This window comes from Nerophis lumbriciformis, linkage group LG22 (assembly GCF_033978685.3).
Source record: "Nerophis lumbriciformis linkage group LG22, RoL_Nlum_v2.1, whole genome shotgun sequence".
NCBI lineage: Eukaryota > Metazoa > Chordata > Actinopteri > Syngnathiformes > Syngnathidae > Nerophis > Nerophis lumbriciformis.
Genome location: NC_084569.2, coordinates 4,411,213 through 4,434,958, shown reverse-complemented (window position 1 = coordinate 4,434,958; position 23,746 = coordinate 4,411,213). Strand labels below are relative to the sequence as shown.

The 23,746-nt window shown below is 37.1% G+C and overlaps 1 protein-coding gene across 1 annotated transcript in view; it reads right to left on the bottom strand.

Annotated features, from left to right (window-relative positions):
• Positions 1-22,922, bottom strand: part of cyth3b (cytohesin 3b) — a 116,530-nt gene extending 93,608 nt beyond the window's left edge. The window contains exon 1 of the mRNA XM_061974378.1: positions 22,639-22,922. Coding sequence (XP_061830362.1) covers positions 22,639-22,657 — 19 coding nt within the window. The 5' untranslated portion in view covers positions 22,658-22,922. The remainder of the gene's footprint in view (positions 1-22,638) is intronic.
• Positions 22,923-23,746: the final 824 nt, after the last annotated feature.

Below are 23,746 nucleotides of genomic sequence, written 5' to 3'. Positions count from 1 at the left end.
TGTGGCGTAATGTCTGAGAAACGGAGGATGGTCAAAGGAAAGCCTGAAGCTGCTATTTCATTTCTGATATTTGTGAGGCCTAGCTTGACAAGAGCCCTCTGATGTCAGTCTGGAGGAGCCAGGTCTGATAGATTTATGCAAGCGGGTTTATTTAAACATGTACAGAGAAGTCTAGTAGCTGAGTCAAGAGGACTTGGCTTTCAGACCTAAGGGAAGCCTGTAAATGTCTCAACTCTTCATTTTCTTTCACTTGTTCAGGATCACAGAAGGAGCCGGAGCCTAGTCGACCATGGACCGGCCGACTCATCAATCACTGCAATACCAACTGTCCAGTGGATTTGGTCTTCACCAGAGTTCTGGTGATATGTTCACACCGAACAACCACAACTCCACCGAGGTGGAGAACGAACATGGTTTGAATAAAACAGGTCCGACCAGAATAGAGTGAAAGTACCCTTAAACTTTCAAGAACTCTTTGGTGTCGTTCTTAGGTTTCAACTTGACATCTCTGGTGGGTCACATGTAAGGCTGAAACGACGCGTCGACGTAGTCGACGTCATCGGTTACGTAAATACGTCGACGCCGTTTTTGTGCGTCGGCGCGTCGCATATTTACGTCACACTACTGTCATGGCGGAGCGCAAAGCAGACGATGCGAGCGAGGGGAAAAAAGCACGCCAAAAGTCGTCAAAAGTGTGGGAGTATTTCAATAAACGGCCTAATAATGTTGTTGTATGCACACTGTGTCGAGCGGAAATGGCCTATCATAGCAGCACAACGGCTATGAACGAACATTTGAAAAGAAAACCCCCGACAGCGTTCTTGCCATCACCATCAACAAGTCAATCGTCCGCGTGCGTATACGTTGTCATCATTACACAAAAACATGAATGTGTCATTTGTATCTGCGTTGTAAATTCATAAACTAAAGCACCGTTTCGCTCTGAGAGGCGCGTTTGGCGTGCCTGTTCAGTGTTTACAAAGACGCGCTCCTCTTTAACGCTGTGGAGAGGCGGCGGCGGCGAGCGAGCGGCGAGGCGGGGCGCGCCGGGAGCGACGCCGCAATCGTGCCCAGGTGCGCGATCCGCGCAGTTGGAAGAGAAAAGACTTTGTGTAAAATTAAAAGATTGTAAACCTGGCAAAGCCGTCTGGCGTTCAGTCTGTCGGTCCTGAAAGAACCCCACGGCACAAGACGTGTCACAAACGCTAACGTTAATTAGTTGTGCAAATACCTTTTACAACATTAACAGTTACATATACTATGTACAAACCAACAATTAACTTTCACTTTAATCATACTATCATTGTTGTGTTATTAAGCAAAAAAAGCAATACTTTTACTTTTGTTGAAATGTTTACACTGTACACTTTTTTGTATTGGATGTTTAGCTTTATTTTTGCACATTTTAGCAAATAAGCAATACTTTTACTTTTGTTGAAATGTTTACACTTGTTACAGAATATTTCCGTTTTGCACTTTTTTGTATTGGATGTTTATCTTTATTTTTGCACATTTTAAAGCAAAATAAGCAATAATTTTACTTTTGAAATGCTTATACTATTCCAGAATATTAAGATTTGCACTGGATGTTTACTTTTATATTTGCACATTAAAAAGCAAATAAGCTACTTTTAATTTTGTTAAATGTTAAAAGTTTTAAATGTTTACATTGTTACAGAATATTTTGTCATGTTGTTGTCAATGTTGACTGAGTGGCCATACTTTTTTTTTGGTAAATAAAAGCCATGCCTTTTGAAAAAACGGGCCTACATTTATTTTTTCATCTTCATTTTAAATAAAAAAATAATCGGTAAAAGGAAAAATAATCTATAGATTAACCGATTAATCGAAAAAAATAATCTATAGATTAATCGATAGAAAAATAATCGTTAGCTGCAGCCCTAGTCACATGTCAATGGTAAATAAAAAGAGAATACAATGATTTGCAAATCCTTTTCAACTTATATTCAATTGAATAGACTGCAAAGACAAGATATTTCATGTTCACACTGAAAAAAATAATAATCATGAACTTAGAATTTAATGGCAGCAACACATTGCAAAAAAGTTGTCACGGGGGCATTTTTACCACTGTGTTACATGGCCTTTCCTTTTAACAACACTCAGTAAAGGTTTGGGAACTGAGGAGACACATTTTTGAAGTGGAATTCTTTCCCATTCTTGCTTGATGTACAGCTTAAGTTGTTCAACAGTCCGTTGTGCTATTTTAGGCTTCATAATGCACCACACATTTTCAATGGGAGACACGTCTGGACTACAGGCAGGCCAGTCTACTACCCACACTCTTTTACTCTGAAGCCACGCTGTTGTAACACGTGGCTGGGCATTGTCTTGCTGAAATAAGCAGGGGCGTCCATGGTAGCGTTTCTTGGATGGCTCCAAAACCTGTATGTACCTTTCAGCATTAATGGTGCCTTCACAGATGTGTAAGTTACCCATGTCTTGGGCACTAATACACCCCCATACCATCACACATGCTGCCTTTTACACTTTGTGCCGATAACAGTCCGGATGGTTCTTTTCCTCTTGGGTCCAGAGGAAATGTGGACTCGTCAGACCACAGAACACTTTTCCACTTTGCATCAGTCCATCTTAGAAGAGCTCGGGGCCCAGCGCAGCCGGCGGCGTTTCTGGGTGTTGTTGATAAATGGCTTAGTAGAGTTTTAACTTGCACTTACAGATGTAGCGACCAACTGTAGTTACTGACAGTGGTTTTCTGAAGTGTTCCCGAGCCCATGTGGTGATATCCTTTACACACTGATGTTGCTTTTTGATGCAGTACCGCCTGAGGGATCCAAGGTGTGTAATATCATGGCTTATGTGCAGTGATTTCTCCAGATTCTCTGAACCCTTTTGATGATATTACGGAGCGTAGATGGTGAAATCCCTAAATTCCTTGCAATAACTGGTTGATAAATGTTGTTCTTAAACAATTTGCTCAGGCATTTGTTGACAAGATTTGGACTTGCGTTGAGTAAAATGACGACTTTTATTATAATACTGCCAAAATTCTGACTTTTATCACAATATTGCCAATTTTTTGTTGTTGTTCTTGTAAAATAGTGACATTTTTTGAGTAAAATTATGACTTTTGTCATCATTTTTCCAAGTCAAATTTCCGATTATTATCATAATATTGCCAACATTTCAAAGTTTTCTTATAAAATTGTGACTTTTGTCGAGTAAAATGACGACTCTTTTCATAAAATTGCCAAAAGTTTAAGCTTTTCTTGTAAAATTGTGACTGTTATTGAGTAAAATTACAACTTTTTTCATAATATTGCACAAATGTTCTGTTTTTCTTGTCAAATTTTGACTTGCGTTGAGTAAAATTATGACTTATTATAATACTGCCAAAATTCTGACTTTTATCACAATATTGCCAATTTTTTTTGTTGTTCTTGTAAAACAGTGACATTTTTGGAGAACAATTATGACTTTTGTCATCATTTTGCCAAGTCAAATCTTGATTATTATTATAACATTGTCAACATTTCAAAGTTTTCTTATAAAATTGTGACTTTTGTCGAGTAAAATGACGACTCTTTTCATAAAATTGCCAAAATTATAAGCTTTTTTTGTAAAAATTGCGACTGTTGAGTAAAATTCCAACTTTTATCATAATATTGCACAAATGTTCAGTTTTTCTTGTCAAATTTTGACTTGCGTTGAGTAAAATGACGACTTTTATTATAATACTGCCAACATTCTGACTTTTATCACAATATTGCCAATTTTTGTTGTTGTTCTTGTAAAACAGTGACATTTTTGGAGTTCAATTATGACTTTTGTCATCATTTTGCCAAGTCAAATCTTGATTATTATTACATTGTCAATATTTCAAAGTTTTCTTATAAAATTGTGACTTTTGTCGAGTAAAATTATGACTCTTTTCATAAAATTGCCCAAATTCAAAGCTTTTTTTGTAAAAATTGTGACTGTTATTGAGTAAAATTCCAACTTTTATCATAATATTGCACAAATGTTCTGTTTTTCTTGTAAAATTTTGACTTGCGTTGAGTAAAATGACGACTTTTATTATAATACTGCCAACATTCTGACTTTTATCACAATATTGACAATTTGTTTTGTTGTTCTTGTAAAACAGTGACATTTTTTGAGTACAATTATGACTTTTGTCATCATTTTGCCAAGTCAAATTTCCGATTATTTTCATAATATTGCCAACATTTCAAAGTTTTCTTATAAAATTGTGACTTTTGTCGAGTAAAATTACGACTCTTTTCATAGAATTGCCAAAATTCAAAGCTTTTCTTGTAAAATTGCGACTGTTATTGAGTAAAATTCCAACTTTTATCATAATAGAGCACAAATGTTCTGTTTTTCTTGTAAAATTTTGACTTGCGTTGAGTAAAATGACGACTTTTATTATAATACTGCCAACATTCTGACTTTTATCACAATATTGCCAATTTTTTTTGTTGTTCTTTTAAAACAGTGACATTTTTGGAGAACAATTATGACTTTTGTCATCATTTTGCCAAGTCAAATCCTGATTATTATTACAACATTGTCAACATTTCAAAATTTTCTTATAAAATTGTGACTTTTGTCGAGTAAAATTACGACTCTTTTCATAAAATTGCCCAAATTCAAAGCTTTTTTTGTAAAATTGCGACTGTTATTGAGTCACATTCCAACTTTTATCATAATAGAGCACAAATGTTCAGTTTTTCTTGTCAAATTTTGACTTGCGTTGAGTAAAATTATGACTTTTATTATAATACTGCCAACATTCTGACTTTTATCACAATATTGCCAATTTTTTTGTTGTTCTTGTAAAACAGTGACATTTTTGGAGTACAATTATGACTTTTGTCATCATTTTTCCAAGTCAAATTTCCGATTACTATTATAACATTGCCAACATTTTAAAGTTTTCTTATAAAATTGTGACTTTTGTCGAGTAAAATGACGACTCTTTTCATAGAATTGCCAAAATTCTAAGCTTTTCTTGTAAAATTGCGACTGTTATGGAGTAAAATTCCAACTTTTATCATAATATTGCACAAATGTTCCGTTTTTCTTGTCAAATTTTGACTTGCGTTGAGTAAAAAGACAACTTTTATTACAATACTGCCAACATTCTGACTTTTATCACAATATTGCCAATTTTTTGTTGTTCTTGTAAAACAGTGACATTTTTGGAGTACAATTATGACTTTTGTCATCATTTTGCCAAGTGAAATTTCCGATTATTATTATAATATTGCGAACGTTTTAAAGTTTTCTTATAAAATTGTGACTCTTTTCATAAAATTGCCAAAATTTTAAGCTTTTCTTGCAACTTTGCTACTGTTAATGAGTAAAATTCCAACTTTTATCATAATATTGCACAAATGTTCAGTTTTTCCTTGTCAAATTTTGACTTGTGTTGAGTAAAATGACGACTTTTATTATAATACTGCCAAAATTCTAAGTTTTTCTTGGGAAATTGTGACCTTTTTCTTGTGAAATTCCAACTCATTTTTCACAACAAGCTTTTTTATATTTGCATAGTATGTATATATTATTCATGTTGTAAATACACATCTTTATATATCTAGAAAGGCTGGTCCTAAAGAGGTAGACATTTTTCTCAGGTCTCTAGAAGGCAGAGGTGTGGACTCGAGTCACATGACTTGGACTCGAGTCAGACTCGAGTCATGAATTTGATGACTTTAGACTTGACTTGACAAAATGTAAAAAGACTTGCAACTCGACTTAGACTTTAACATCAATGACTTGTGACTTCACTTGGACTTGAGCCTTTTGAATTGACATGACTTGCTACTTTCCCCAAAACCCAAAGATGAAAAAGTTATTCGGGAGCGCTCCGTATTTTTCATTGTGTACTTGTCTGTCAGCGTTGCGTGTGTCAGCTGGTGTGCTCTCAGTACAACAGCCAATCAAATTAGATCTACTTTGTTTTCATCACACAGCATTCATCCAATCAAATTGCAGGACAACCAACGAAGAAGACATGTCCAAACCACACGCCAGTGAACAAAAAATGATACCTAAAATAATTTTGTTTGGGTATAAAAATTACGAGGTGGTCAACACAAAACGGTTTGCAGTATGCAACACATGCGGTTCCAAAATGACTGATGGAGAGGCAACAACTTCCAACTTCGTCCGGCATTTGAAGTTGCACAAAGAACGGTAAGTTTTGAATGTAAGATAACGTTTATTGGCTAAGTAACGTGACTTTTATTTGCTGTGTAGTTAAATCAGTGAGGCTGTAAACTCACTGCTAACGTTAGAACGTTATTGCAAACACGGGAATCTGTTGCAGTTCACTACCTTATTCATACTTTTTGTTCAGTGATTTTTTTTAAGCAGGGTTACGTTAGTCAATACATCACACGTAACGTTAGACGGCGGTCAGCAGCACCGCATATTTTAGCCACCTAAAAAAAGACAAAAATAGTAAAATAAAGGTCAGTTAAAATGTATACTATATTATGAATATGTGTACCGTTTTAGCTAGCTTTCTGACATACTGTTGGTTGTTTACCTCAGTGGTCCCCAACCACCGGGCCGCGGCCCGATACTGGTCCGTGGATCGATTGGTATCGGGCCGCACAAGAAATAATTTTTTTTTCTTTTTCTTTTTTTAATTAAATCAACATAAAAAACACAAGATACACTTACAAGTAGTGCACCAACCCAAAACAACTCCCCCCCCCCCCCCTTTTGTTCTGGGCATTGAACATGAAGACTCTTCCTTCACTGTTCCGAGTGGCCATGAGAGTCTTGGCAGTGCCTGCCTCCAGTGCTCCAGTGGAGCGAGTTTTCAGCCATGGTGGCATCATACTACGCCCCCATCGTGCACAAATGACTGACAGACTCTTGGCTAATTTGGTCTTTTGCAAATGCAATGCAGCATAGGGCCCTGACATATAAAAAGTACAACTTTTTTGTTATGTTCACGTATATGTCATGTTTTTTCAATGTTAAGACTTTTGTACAAATAAGTACATTTGCACTTTATTTTTCAATGTGTTTGTTCTGTAAAGGAATGAGTTAATGTTTAAAATGACTGGTTAATAGTGCTATTATAAAGTGCAATGTCAGCACAATTTTCTTTCCTGCAATTTAAAATGCACTTGTTTTAATAAATAAATACAGCGTTTGAAAAGCATACACAATCTGTGTTAATATATTAGTCTGTGGTTAAAAGGACTTGAAAGGACTCGAAACTCAAAATGCAGGACTTAGGACTTGACTTGAGACTTTCCAGTCTTGACTCGGACTTGAGGGCAAAGACTTGAGACTTACTTGTGACTTGCAAAACAATGACTTGGTCCCACCTCTGCTAGAAGGTAACAAATACAAGAGTGTGTGTGTGTGTGTGTGTGTGTGTGTTGTGGAAAGAACAAAAAGTGGAGTTGTTTCTGGAAGCGATGCTGAGAGGGAACTTGTCTGCTCGTGTGGAGGCGGACTAAAGTGTCAGTAAAGTTGAGCAGCATGGAGGAGTGCCAGGCAGGAGATACTCAATCGCTTCTCCAGTTTATTTTCCTTCATCGTGATGAACTCACTAAGCAGTAATAAGTAGTAGCCATAACACAACCATCCATCACTTCATGTTATCATTTTCATCTTGATCCACTTCTCTCTTTTTTTACGCTGCCAGACTACGCCTGCAGTGGTGAAGTCTCATTTATTATGCTCTGAAAAGTTGTCTGGGCTGGTCTGCAACTATTTCTAGCCCTAAGTTTGAGTTCAGACTGCCATAATACTACTAGGGTTGTATGGTATACCGGTATTAGTATAGTACCGCGATACTAACGGATCATAATCGGTACTATACAGCCTCTGAAAAAGTACCGTATTTTCCGCACCATAAGGCGCCCTGGGTTATAAGCCGCGCCTTCAATGAACGGCATATTTCAAAACTTTGTCCACATATAAGCCGCCCCGTGTTATAAGCCGCATCTAACTGCGCTAAAGGAATGTCAAAAAAACAGTCAGATAGGTCAGTCAAACTTTAATAATATATTAAAAACCAGCGTTCTAACAACTCTGTCCCAAAATGTACGCAAATGTGCAATCACAAACATAGTAAAATTCAAAATAGTGCAGAGCAATAGCAACATAATGTTGCTCGAACGTTAATGTCACAACACACAAAATAAACATAGCGCTCACTTTCTGAAGTTATTCTTCATTCATAAATCCCTCAAATTCTTCGTCTTCGGTGTCCGAATTGAAAAGTTGGGCGAATGTGGGATCCAAAATGGCCGGCTCCGTCTCATCGAAGTCATCGGAGTCAGTGTCACTGTTGTTGTCCAGCAGTTCTGTGAATCCTGCCTTCCGGAAAGCTCGGACCACAGTTGTGACCGAAATATCCGCCCAGGCATTTACGATCCACTGGCAGATGTTGGCGTATGTCGTCCGGCGCTGTCTCCATGTCTTAGTGAACGTCACGTGTGTTCGCCTTCTGTCATCCATTGTTCCCACGCAGTTAGCAGTCGTGCTTTAAATGCCCTGTTGACACCAATATCGAGCGGTTGGAGTTCTTTGGTTAATCCACCCGGAATGACGGCGAGTGTTGTATTTGTGTGCTTCACTTGTTTTTTGACACCATCTGTGATGTGGGCGCGCATGGAGTCGTATATCAACATGGACGGAGCTGCGTGAAAAAAGCCACCCGGCCTCTTCGCGTAAACTTACCTTAACCACTCGCTCATCTTTTCTTCATCCATCCATCCCTTCGAGTTAGCTTTTATGATGACGCCGGCTGGAAAGGTCTCTTTTGGCAAGGTCTTCCTTTTGAATATCACCATGGGTGGAAGTTTCTGGCCATTAGCATGGCAAGCTAGAACCACAGTGAAGGACGACTTCTCATTCCCTGTGGTGCGAATATTCACCGTACGTGCTCCCGTTGTATCCACAGTGCGGTTCACAGGAATATCAAAAGTCAGTGGAACCTCGTCCATGTTGATAATGTTCTCTGGCCGGATCTTTTTTTCAGCTATCTTGTTTTTACAATATGCACGGAAAGTAGCCAGCTTTTCTTGAAAGTCTTTAGGCAGTTGCTGTGAAATAGTAGTCCGTGTGCGGATGGAGAGATTGCGTCTTTTCATGAACCGGAAACACCAAGAAGCACCACCTTTAAAATCATCCAGGTGAAGTTCGCTTGCTAGCGCTGTTGCCTTCATTCGAATAGTGATGGTGCTGACACTTCTGCTTGCTGCTCTCTGCTCAACAACCCACTGTTCGAGTTTGTCCTCCAACAGTTGCCATCTTGCTTTGTTCCCTCGGAAACTCTGTTTTGTCTTCTTTACCTGGCGCAGGTCATCTTCTTGCTTCCTCCACCTACGCACCATTGATTCATTTATGTTATATTCTCTTGCTCTATTTCCGTGTTCTTCGGCATGACTTATTGCCTTAAGTTTAAATTCTGCGTTATACGCGTGTCGCTTAGTAGGAGCCATTTTGTGGTCTGGTCTTTACAGATGTAAACACACAAAGGAAATGAAACGTAATATCCGCGCGCTTCTTCTTCTTCTACCGGGGCGGGTGGTTGCTTACAGTAGAAGAAGAAGCGCTTCTTCTTCTATGGGGGCGGGTGCTTACCTTGGCGGTTGCTTGCGTAGAAGAAGAAGCGCTTCCTGTTCTACCGGGAAAAAAGATGGCGGCTGTTTACCGTAGTTGCGAGACCGAAACTTTATGAAAATGAATCTTAATATTAATCCATATATAAAGCGCACCGGGTTATAAGCCGCACTGTCAGCTTTTGAGTAAATTTGTGGCTTTTTGGTGCGGCTAATAGTGCGGAAAATACGGTACCAGTCCCCCACGTCGTGTCATGCAGAGGAGCATGTTCGGCAGCGCACACACACACACACAGAGTACTTACAAGCAGACACAGTGTGTGGACAGAAAAGGGAGAACGGACGCATTTTGGCTTAAAAAGTAAAGATAAAGGTGAAGTTATAACACTAAAAGCTTTAAGACATGGCTAGTATTTCACTGTAGGACCAGTGATAGCTCTACATGTTGCACTACACCACAATCATCACAAAAACAAAATAAAGTGTGCAGTCTTGTGAGGCACAGAGCGAGTAGGTCCGGAGATGTCTGGCACTTTCCTGGGACAGACCACAGGCAGCACTTCTGGCAGCTACCCCGCGTACTTTCAGTCCGTCTTCCAGCTGCTCTCTTGTCTCTGCGGCCCACATGCTGTGAAGTGGCTGAGAGTGCAGCCCAGTCCTCGCTCATCGGAACAAACTGTGCTTTGATAGCGTCCAGCCTCTTAGTGCTTTCCTGGCGCAGTCTGTATCATTTTTTTTCTCCACGGAATAACCAACGGAAGAAAATGCGGGATGTGGAATTTTTGACATTTAAAACACTTCCTCGTGGTCAACAAAACATGTACATTTTGCATAGATTGTTTCACAGACATGAACTCAGGAACACTTCAGAAAACCACTGTCAGTAACTACTTGCGTTTCGGACCAGTTGTTCCTCCCAGGGAATTCAAGTCACAAGTCGCTCCCAAGCTCTTTACGACACTTAAAGCTGAGTAGAAAAACCACCAGAGACAGAATAGGTATTTTGTAATATATTTGCAAAGCTTTGCATACCGTATTTTCCGCACTATAAGGCGCACCTAAAAACCACACATTTTCTCAAAATCTGACAGTGCGCCTTATAACCCGGTGCGCTTTATTACGATTAATTTTCATAAAGTTTCGATCTCGCAACTTCGGTAAACAGCCGCCATCTTTTTTCCCGGTAGAACAGGAAGCGCTTCTTCTTCTACGCAAGCAACCGCCAAGGAAAGCACCCGCCCCCATAGAACAGGAAGCGCTTCTTCTTCTACTGTAAGCAACCACCCGCCCCCGGAAGAAGAAGAAAAAACGCGCGGATATCACCGTACGTTTCATTTCCTGTTTACATCTGTAAAGACCACAAAATGGCTCCTACTAAGCGACAAGGATCCGGTTCATAAAAAGACGCAATCTCTCCATCCGCACACGGATTACTACCGTATTTCACAGCAACTGATATTCCTGTGAACCGCACTGTGGATACAACGGGAGCACGTACGGTGAATATTCGCACCACAGGGAATGAGAAGTCATCCTTCACTGTGGTTCTAGCTTGCCATGCTAACTTCCACCCATGGTGATATTCAAAAGGAAGACCTTGCCAAAAGAGACCTTTCCAGCCGGCGTCATCATAAAAGCTAACTCGAAGGGATGGATGGATGAAGAAAAGATGAGCGAGTGGTTAAGGGAAGTTTACGCGAAGAGGCCGGGTGGCTTTTTTCACACAGCTCCGAAGGCGAACACACCTTCACTAAGACGGGCAGACAGCGCCGGACGACATACGCCAACATTTGCCAGTGGATCGTAAATGCCTGGGCAGATATTTCGGTCACAACTGTGGTCCGAGCTTTCCGGAAGGCAGGATTCACAGAACTACTGGACAACAACAGCGACACTGACTCCGATTACTTCGACGAGACGGAACCGGCCATTTTGGATCCCACGCTTGCGCAACTTTTCAATTCGGAGACCGAAGACGAAGAATTCGAAGGATTTACGAATGAAGAATAACTTCAGAAGGTGAGCGCTATGTTTATTTTGTGTGTTGTGACATTAACGTTCGAGCAACATTATGTTGCTATTGCTCTACACCATTTTGAATTTTACTATGTTTGTGATTGCACATTTGCGTACATTTTGGGACAGAGTTGTTAGAACGCTGGTTTTCAATATATTATTAAAGTTTGACTGAACTATCTGACTGTTTTTTTGACATTCCCTTTAGCGCAGCGTAGGCGCGGCTTATAATCCGGGGCGGCTTATTGGTGGACAAAGTTATGAAATATGTAATTCATTGAAGGTGCGGCTAATAATCCGGTGCGCCTTATAGTGCGGAAAATACGGTATATACATTGAGACCAGTCCAGCCTAGAACATTCAATTGGTCTGCCCCCCCCCGAAAACCCTCTCCCCTCTTAAGTCCCTGGCAGTCATGTCTCTCTAGCCAAAACAAATGCTTATTATCTCTCTCTCTAACATTCCTCACTTCAAGGTTAAGCACACAGTTTTGCAGACAACCAAGAGACCACATTTGGAAGAAAAACACTAGCTGTTTTGTACTATGAAAATGAAATGAAAAGAAGTAACACTTAAATTCGGATATATGTAAATATCTGCCTCCGACAATTGCTACATCTGCAAGGGCAAGTTAAAACTCTACCATGCAAAGCCAAAGCCGTTTATCAACAACACCCAGAAACGCCGTCGGCTTCTCTGGGCCCCGAGCTCATCCAAGATGGACTGATGCAAAGTGGGAAAAGTGTTCTGTGGTCTGACGAGTCCACATTTCTAATTGTTTTATGGCACAAGTGGCAAAAAAAGAGTGATAAAGTTGAGGAATTCTCATCAAAGACTTATTTGGATCATCCCACAGGTGAACAGGCTAATTGGGAACAGGTGGGTGCCATGATTGGGTATATAAGCAGCTTCCATTCACAAACAAGGACGGGGCGAGGGTCACCACTTTGTCAACAAATGCCTGAGCAAATTGTTAAAGAACAACATTTATCAACCAGCTATTGCAAGGAATTGAGGGATTTCACCATCTACGCTCCGTAATATCATCAAAAGGTTCAGAGAATCTGGAGAAATCACTGCACGTAAGCCATGATATTACAGACATTGGATCCCTCAGGCGGTACTGCATCAAAAAGCAACATCGGTGTGTAAAGGATATCACCACATGGGCTCAGGAACACTTCAGAAAACCACTGTCAGTAACTACTTGCGTTTCGGACCAGTTGTTCCTCCCAGGGAATTCAAGTCACAAGTCGCTCCCAAGCTCTTTACGACACTTAAAGCTGAGTAGAAAAACCACCAGAGACAGAATAGGTATTTTGTAATATATTTGCAAAGCTTTGCATATATACATTGAGACCAGTCCAGCATAGAACATTCAATTGGTCTGCCCCCCCCGAAAACCCTCTCCCCTCTTAAGTCCCTGGCAGTCATGTCTCTCTAGCCAAAACAAATGCTTATTATCTCTCTCTCTAACATTCCTCACTTCAAGGTTAAGCACACAGTTTTGCAGACAACCAAAAAGACCACATTTGGAAGAAAAACACTAGCTGTTTTGTACTATGAAAATGAAATGAAAAGAAGTAACACTTAAATTCGGATATATGTAAATATCTGCCTCCGACAATTGCTACATCTGCAAGTGCAAGTTAAAACTCTACCATGCAAAGCCAAAGCCATTTATCAACAACACCCAGAAACGCCGCCGGCTTCTCTGGGCCCCGAGCTCATCCAAGATGGACTGATGCAAAGTGGGAAAAGTGTTCTGTGGTCTGACGAGTCCACATTTCAAATTGTTTTATGGCACAAGTGGCAAAAAAGAGTGATAAAGTTGAGGAATGCTCATCAAAGACTTATTTGGAACATCCCACAGGTGAACAGGTTAATTGGGAACAGGTGGGTGCCATGATTGGGTATAAAAGCAGCTTCCATGAAATGCTCAGTCATTCACAAACAAGGACGGGGCGAGGGTCACCACTTTGTCAACAAATGCCTGAGCAAATTGTTTAAGAACAACATTTATCAACCAGCTATTGCAAGGAATTTAGGGATTTCCCAATCTACGGTCCGTAATATCATCAAAGGGTTCAGAGAATCTGGAGAAATCACTGCACGTAAGCAGCTAAGCCCGTGACCTTCCATCCCTCAGGCTGTACTGCATCAACAAGCGACATCAGTGTGTAAAGGATATCACCACATGGGCTCAGGAACACTTCAGAAACCCACTGTCAGTAACTACAGTTGGTCGCTACATCTGTAAGTGCAAGTTCAAACTCTCCTAAGCAAGGCGAAAACCGTTTATCAACAACACCCAGAAACGCCGTCGGCTTCGCCGGGCCTGAGCTCATCTAAGATGGACTGATACAAAGTGGAAAAGTGTTCTGTGGTCTGACGAGTCCACATTTCAAATAGTTTTTGGAAACTGTGGACGTCGTGTCCTCCGGACCAAAGAGGAAAAGAACCACCCGGATTGTTATAGCCGCAAAGTGTAAAAGGCAGCATGTGTGATGGTATGGGGGTGTATTAGTGCCCAAGACATGGGTAACTTACACATCTGTGAAGGCACCATTAATGCTGAAAGGTACATACAGGTTTTGGAGCAACATATGTTGCCATCCAAGTAACGTTACCATGGACGCCCCTGCTTATTTCAGCAAGACAATGCCAAGCCACGTGTTAGAACAAGGTGGCTTCAAAGTAAAAGAGTGCGGGTACTAGACTGGCCTGCCTGTAGTCCAGACCTGTCTCCCATTGAAAATGTGTGGCGCATTATGAAGCCTAAAATAGCACAACGGACTGTTGAACAACTTAAGCTGTACATCAAGCAAGAATGGGAAAGAATTCCACCTGAGATGCTTCAAAAATGTGTCTCCTCAGTTCCCAAACGTTTACTGAGATGTTGTTAAAAGGAAAGGCCATGTAACACAGTGGTGAACATGCCCTTTCCCAACTACTTTGGCACGTGTTGCAGCCATGAAATTCTAATTATTATTTGCAAAAAAAAAATAAAGTTTATGAGTTTGAACATCAAATATGTTGTCTTTGTAGTGCATTCAACTGAATATGGGTTGAAAATGATTTGCAAATCATTGTATTCCGTTTATATTTACATCTAACACAATTTCCCAACTCATATGGAAACGGGGTTTGTAATAAAAGTCGTCTTTTTACTCAACGCAGTCAAAATTTTACAGGAAAAACTGAACATTTGTGCAATGTTAGGTTGGAATTTGACTCAATAACAGTCGCAATTTTACAAGAAAAACTTTGAATTTTGGCAGTATTATAATAAAAGTCGTCATTTTACTCAACGCAAGTCAAAATTTTACAAGAAAAACTGAACATTTGTGCAATGTTATGATAAAAGTTGGAATTTTACTCAATAACAGTCGCAATGTTACAAGAAAAGCTTATAATTTTGGCAATTTTATGAAAAGAGTTGTAATTTTACTCGACAAAAGTCACAATTTTGTAAGAAAACTTTGATATGTTGGCAATATTATAATAATAATCGGAATTGTACTTGGCAAAATGATGACAAAAGTCATAATTGTACTCAAAAAATGTCACAGTTTTACAAGAACAAAAAAACAAATTGGCAATATTGTGATAAAAGTCAGAATGTTGGCAGTATTATAATAAAAGTTGTCTTTTTACTCAACGCAAGTCAAAATTTGACAAGAAAAACTGAACATTTGTGCAATATTATGATAAAAGTTGGAATTTTACTCAATAACAGTCGCAATTTTACAAGAAAAGCTTATAATTTTGGCAATTTTATGAAAAGAGTTGTAATTTTACTCGACAAAAGTCACAATTTTATAAGAAAACTTTAAAACGTTGGCAATATTATAATAATAATCGGAAATTTTACTTGGCAAAATGATGACAAAAGTCATAATTGTACTCCAAAAATGTCACTGTTTTACAAGAACAACAACAAAAAATTGGCAATATTGTGATAAAAGTCAGAATGTTGGCAGTATTATAATAAAAGTTGTCTTTTTACTCAACGCAAGTCAAAATTTGACAAGAAAAACGGAACATTTGTGCAATATTATGATAAAAGTTGGAATTTTACTCAACAGTCGCAATTTTTACAAAAAAAGCTTTGAATTTGGGCAATTTTATGAAAAGAGTCGTAATTTTACTCGACAAAAGTCACAATTTTGTAAGAAAACTTTGAAATGTTGGCAATATTATAATAATAATCGGAATTGTACTCGGTAAAATGATGACAAAAGTCATAATTTTACAAGAACAACAAAAAATGGCAATATTGTGATAAGTCAGAATGTTGGCAGTATTATAATAAAAATTGTCTTTTTACTCAACGCAAGTCAAAATTTGACAAGAAAAACTGAACATTTGTGCAATATTATGATAAAAGTTGGAATTTTACTCAATAACAGTCGCAATTTTACAAGAAAAGCTTATAATTTTGGCAATTTTATGAAAAGAGTCGTAATTTTACTCGACAAAAGTCACAATTCTATAAGAAAACTTTGAAATGTTGGCAATGTTATAATAATAATCAGAAATTTGACTTGGAAAAATGATGACAAGTCATAATTGTACTCCAAAAATGTCACTGTTTTACAAGAACAACAAAACAAATTGGCAATATTGTGATAAAAGTCAGAATTTTGGCAGTATTATAATAAAAGTCGTCATTTTACTCAACGCAAGTCAAAATCTTACAAGAAAAACTGAACATTTGTGCAATATTATGATAAAAGTTTGAATGTGACTCAATAACAGTCGCAATTTTACAAGAAAAGCTTAGAATTTTGGCAATTTTATGAAGAGAGTCGTAATTTTACTCGACAAAAGTCACAATTTTATAAGAAAACTTTGAAATGTTGGCAATGTTGTAATAATAATTGGAAATTTGACTTGGCAAAATGATGACAAAAGTCATAATTGTACTCAAAAAATGTCAGTTTTACAAGAACAACACAAAAATTGGCAATATTGTGATAAAAGTCAGAATTTTAACAGTATTATAATAAAAGTCGTCATTTTACTCAACGCAAGTCAAAATTTGACAAGAAAAACTGAACATTTGTGCAATATTATGATAAAAGTTGGAATTTGACTCAATAACAGTCGCAATTTTACAAGAAAAGCTTACAATGTAGGCAATTTTATGAAAAGAGTCGTAATTTTGCTCGACAAAAGTCACAATTTTATAAGAAAACTTTGAAATGTTGGCAACATTATAATAATAATTGGAATTTGACTTGGCAAAATGATGACAAAAGTCATAATTGTACTCCAAAAATGTCACTGTTTTACAAGAACAACAAAACAAATTGGTAATATTGTGATAAAAGTCAGAATTTTACTCAACGCAAGTCAAAATCTTACAAGAAAAACTGAACATTTGTGCAATATTATGATAAAAGTTTGAATGTGACTCCATAACAGTCGCAATTTTACAAGAAAAGCTTTGAATTTTGGCAATTTTATGAAAAGAGTCGTAATTTTGCTCGACAAAAGTCACAATTTTATAAGAAAACTTTGAAATGTTGGCAATATTATAATAATAATTGGAATTTCACTTGGCAAAATGATGACAAAAGTCATAATTGTACTCAAAAAATGTCACTCTTTTACAAGAACAACACAAAAATTGGCAATATTGTGATAAAAGTCAGAATTTTACATGACAAATGTCACCATTTTGCATTAAAAAGTAATAATTTTACGAGAAAATATTGCAATATTACAGAAACAGAAATAATATGAGAAATTGTTCCCAATTTTATAAGAAAAAAGTCGACACTGAGAGAAAAAGACTGCTTTTAGTTCATTTATTTGTATTTATTGTTTGTAATTGGGTTTTAATCTTCATTATTTACTTCAAGTTATTACAGAATGTTTCTATATACATATTTATTTAATTTGTTTTTTTATTAATTTTGACCAAATTTATTACACACACTTGTTATTTCATATGTTGACCAGAGGGGGGAGCACTTTTAAAAGCGACACACAGTCAATGTGAAAAATCCCTCCTTTTTGGGACCACCCTCATTTTGATAGATGTCACCAGCAGGGGTGCAAATGAGACATTCTCTATTAGATGCAATGTTATTGATTTATGTCATCACTTGTTCACACCTCCTCATATGGAAGATACGTTTTCCTTCTTCATGTCTCAAGAAGGCTAGAAATACAAGAACACACACACACACACACACACACACACACACACACACACACACACACACACACTTCCCATCATCTCGCTATGCACTGGTATGTCTTTTTGTGAGGCGACATATCTTGACCCTCATCAGCACTGACCTGCAACCGCTCACGCTATACTCCTTTCCTGCTTAACCCCCATCCTGTGTGTGTGTGTGTGTGTGTGTGTGTGTGTGTGTGTGTGTGTGTGTGTGTGTGTGTGTGTGTGTGTGTGTGTGTGTTGGGGGGGGGCACCTAAGTGTGTGCTGCTAAAAAATACTGATTATGCGTCCAACTGGATCTAAAAACAACTTTTCTGTCTTTCCACCCTGCAGGCTGCAGGCCTGCTATGCAAGGCTGGAATAATAGCAGCATATGTCTGTCTGGCTCACGTGTGCCATCGCTGCAGGCCAGGCCAGGCCAGGCCAGGCCACAATGACAGCTTTATGCCCCACCGCTATGTACACTTACTGGCAAATCATGCACATCTGCAAGGAGTCGCCATGTGGAATCCACATCTGCATTTTGTGGAAGAAACTAAAGTGTGGCGTTCTTCTGATGTCTTCATGAGCACCAGTCTGAGAGTCAGTTTGTAGCGATACAGCTGAGATGGCACATTTTTTATTTGATTTTTATTAAGGATCCCCATTAACTGGTTGCCTCAACAACCCACTAGTCTTCCTGGGGTCCACAATTCAATACAATTACAAGTAAAAGCATAACTACACAATACATAAAAAAATAAAAGCATCAATAAGATATCACTTTGACATGATATCACTTCATTTGTGTCTGGACAACAAAGTAAAAGTGGAGACTCTCAAATTAAATGTATGTTAAATTACAGAATAATCTTTTCAACTAATAACAGGAAAAGGTAATCTGTTGATATTAAAGATTTTCATGTTACAAAAATGGGACATTTTGTGAGAATAAAGTTGTAATAATATGAAGAAAAAATTCCCAAGTTTTACTAAAGTCACAATAAAATTGTAATATACAGGGAAAAATTTCACAATTTTGTTTTTGTTTTTTTGTGAGGATAAAGTCACTAAATTAAAAAAAAATCATAATTTTACAAGAACATATTACAATAAAGAAGGTGTAATTTTGTGGGAATGCATTTCAAAAATGCACAGAAAAAATATATATAATTTTCTGAGAATAATGACAAAAAATGAGTGAAATCGTAATGAGGGGAAAAGTTATAATTTCACGAGAACAAAGTCACAATATCACAAGAAAGTTTTTGTGAGAGTTCAGTTATAAAATTATAAGGAAAAAGTTATAATTTTACAAGAACATATAATTTAAAAAAAGGCGAGAGTAGTCTTAATAATGAGGTAAAAGACAATAATAAAGTCAAGTCATGATAAGGAAATAAGTCACAATTTTACTAGGCTAAAGTTGCAATGTTTACAAGAAAAAATATACAATTTTGTAAAAGTAAAGTTGTAATAATATTAGGAAAAAAGTAAAAATTTACGAAAGTCCCCAAAAAATTGTAATATACAGGGACAAATTTCACAATTTTGTGATTTTGTTTTTGTTAGAATAAAGTCACTAAATTAAAAACTTTTTTTTTTTTAAATCATAATTTTACAAGAACATTTTTACAATAAAAGCGTAATTTTGTGGGAATGCATTTAAAAAATGCACAGAAAAAAATAGAATTTTCTGAGAATAATGACAAAAGAATGAGTGAAATCGTAATGAGGGGAGAAGTAATCATTTCAGCAGTACTAAGTCACAATATAATAAGAACATTTTTGTTAAGTCACAAAATTATAAGGAAAAAGTTATAATTTTACAAGAACATATTAGGCAGAATTTTTCAAGAGTAGTCCTAATACTGAGGGAAAAGACAATAATAAAGTCAAGTCATGATAAGGAAATAAGTCACAATTTTACTAGACTAAAGTTGCAATGTTTCCAAGAAAATATATACAATTTTGTAAAAGTAAAGTTGTAATAATATTGGGAAAAAAGTAAAAATTTACGAAAGTCCCAATAAAATTGTAATATACAGGGGAAAATGTCACAATTTTGTGATTTTGTTTTTTGTTAGAATAAAGTCACTAAATTAAAATAATTTTTTTTTTAAATCATAATTTTACAAGAACATTTTTACAATAAAAGTGTAATTTTGTGGGAATGCATTTAGAAAATGCACAGAAAAATATATAATTTTCTGAGAATAATGACAATTTTACTAGACTAAAGTTGCAATGTTTACAAGAAAAAATATACAATTTTGTAAAAGTAAAGTTGTAATATTAGGAAAAAAGTCCAAATTATACAAAAGTCCCAATAAAATTTTAATATACAGGGAAAAATGTCACAATTTTGTGATTTTGTTTTTGTTTTGTTTTTTGTTAGAATAAAGTCACTAAATTAAAAAAAATATTTTAAAAAAATTATAATTTTACAAGAACATTTTTACAATAAAAAGGTGTAATTTTGTGGGAATGCATTTAAAAAATGCACAGAAAAAAAAATAAAAAAATTCTGAGAATAATGACAAAAAATTAGTGAAATCGTAATGAGGGGAGAAGTTATCATTTCAGCAGAACAAAGTCACAATATCACAAGAAAGTTATTGTGACAGTAAAGTCATAAAATTATAAGGAAAAAGTTATAATTTTACAAGAACATATTATGATTTAAAAAAAGGCAGAATTTTGCGAGAGTAGTCTTAATAATGAGGTAAAACACAATAGTAAAGTCAAGTCATGATAAGGAAATAAGTCACAATTTTACTAGACTAAAGTTGCAATGTTTACAAGAAAAAATATACAATTTTGTAAAAGTAAAGTTGTAATAATATTAGGAAAAAAGTAAAAATTTTACAAAAGTCCCAATAAAATTGTAATATACAGGGAAAAATGTCACAATTTTGTGATTTTGCTTTTGTTTTGTTTTTTGTTTGAATAAAGTCACTAAATTAAAAAAAACAAATTAAAAAAAATCATAATTTTACAAGAACATTTTTACAATAAAAAGGTGTAATTTTGTGGGAATGCATTTCAAAAATGCACAGAAAAATATATAATTTTCTGAGAATAATGACAAAAAAAGAGTGAAATCGTAATGAGGGGAAAAGTAATAATTTCAGCAGAACAAAGTCACAATATCACAAGAACGTTTTTGTTAAGTCATAAAATTATAAGGAAAAAGTTATAATTTTACAAGAATATATTATAATTTTAAAAAAGGCAGAATTTTGCGAGAGGAGTCTTAATAATGAGGGAAAAGACAATAATAAAGTCAAGTCATGATAAGGAAATAAGTCACAATTTTACTAGACTAAAGTTGCAATGTTTACAAGAAAAAATATACAATTTTGTAAAAGTAAAGTTTTAATAATATTAGGAAAAAAGTAAAAATTTACGAAAGTCCCAATAAAATTGTAATATACAGGGAAAAATGTCAATTTTGTGATTTTGTTTTTGTTTTGTTTGAATAGTCACTAAATTAAAAAAACAAATACAAAAAAAATCATAATTTTACAAGAACATTTTTACAATAAAAAGGTGTAATTTTGTGAGAATGCATTTCAAAAATGCACAGAAAAATATATAATTTTTTGAGAATAATGACAAAAAATGAGTGAAATCGTAATGAGGGGGAAAGTAATAATTTCAGCAGAACAAAGTCACAATATCACAAGAACGTTTTTGTTAAGTCATAAAATTATAAGGAAAAAGTTATAATTTTACAAGAACATATTATAATTTTAAAAAAGGCAGAATTTTGCGAGAGGAGTCTTAATAATGAGGGAAAAGACAATAATAAAGTCAAGTCATGATAAGGAAATAAGTCACAATTTTACTAGACTAAAGTTGCAATGTGTGTGATACACCTGCATGACACTGTCACAGGTGTGTGATATACCTGCATGACACTGTCACAGGTGTGTGGTATACCTGCATGACACTGTCACAGGTGTGTGATACACCTGCATGACACTGTCACAGGTGTGTGATATACCTGCATGACACTGTCACAGGTGTGTGATATACCTGCATGACACTGTCACAGGTGTGTGATATACCTGCATGACACTGTCACAGGTGTGTGGTATACCTGCATGACACTGTCACAGGTGTGTGGTGCAACATAGAGTGATACACCTGTCACAGGTGTGTGGTGCAACATAGAGTGATACACCTGTCACAGGTGTGTGGTGCAACATAGAGTGATATACCTGTCACAGGTGTGTGATGCAACATAGTGATATACCTGCATGACACTGTCACAGGTGTGTGGTATACCTGCATGACACTGTCACGGGTGTGTGGTATACCTGCATGACACTGTCACGGGTGTGTGGTATACCTGCATGACACTGTCACGGGTGTGTGGTATACCTGCATGACACTGTCACAGGTGTGTGGTGCAACATAGAGTGATACACCTGTTACAGGTGTGTGGTGCAACAGAGTGATATACCTGCATGACACGGTCACAGGTGTGTGGTGCAACATAGAGTGATACACCTGTCACAGGTGTGTGGTGCAACATAGAGTGATACACCTGTCACAGGTGTGTGGTGCAACATAGAGTGATACACCTGTCACAGGTGTGTGGTGCAACATGGAGTGATACACCTGTCACAGGTGTGTGGTGCAACATGGAGTGATACACCTGTCACAGGTGTGTGGTGCAACATAGAGTGATACACCTGTCACAGGTGTGTGGTGCAATATAGAGTGATATACCTGTCACAGGTGTGTGGTGCAACGTCATCCTGACCATTAATTGACTTTCATTGTTGTCAGTGTGCAGGACAAACGTCATCATCTCCAGCTCAGGTAATAAAATCCAGGTATGAAATGTGTCTTACCTTGGTGGTCGTCGTCCATGCTAGCAGGCTGCAATTCAAAAACCCTCTTGGGAGAAAAATAAATCGGTGACAGAAACTTCCGCTGCACGAACGAGGTCTGGATATCTCATTCACGGCGAGTCTTAATTCCCCGCGAGCATCAGACAAGAATGGCTGCGTCGAGTTTGGGGAAATATGTTCGCCATTTGGACTTCGGAGCAGGTTTGTCCCTCCAAAACGAAAACGATGTTTCCGTGTGTCGGCGGGAGTGACCTAATAACAATCTTGACGAGACCCTTTAACGCCTCCTCTTCTTATTGCAGACATTTCCATTCAAGCAGTAAGCACGAACCTCGGAATATATATATATTTTTTCAAAACAAAAGCGGAACGTTCACACGTGAATGGCGGACACCTGACTGGGCGGTGTTTTCTTTTGAAATGCAGAACCGGAAGTTTATGTTTTACGTTTAGCACTTTACGTTTGTCACCACACGACTCAGCGTTCGTCGCCGATCAATCTCGCGTGATGCTAGTACAAATAAAGCCACAAAAGGTTCATTTAAGTCACAAAATTAAAATTAACACTTTGAATGTGACTTTCATTATACTTGACCTCGCACACTTGTGAAGCAACTTCCTGAAACCTGCAGTACCAATGAAATGTTTGTCGATGGTGATGCGTTTAGGGACTGTCAGTTTTCTAAACATTCTACTTAGAGGCTGTACGCTTATATAAATAAACCCCAGGTAATTATCAGGTGAGGAAAGGAGTGCACACACACACACACACACGCACGCGCACGCACACACACACACACACACACACACACACACACACACACACACACACACACACACTTGTATTTGTTACCTTCATGAGACCTGCAAAAAATGCCTACCTCTTTAGGACCACCCTTGCTAGATACATAAAGATGTGTATTTACAACATTAATAATAAATACATACTATGCAAGCTTGTTGTGAAAAATTAGTTGGATTTTCACAAGAAAAAGGTCACAATTTCCCAAGAAAAACGTAGAATTTTGGCAGTATTATAATAAAAGTCGTCGTTTTACTCAACGCAAGTCCAAATTTGACAAGAAAAATTGAACATTTGTGCAATGTT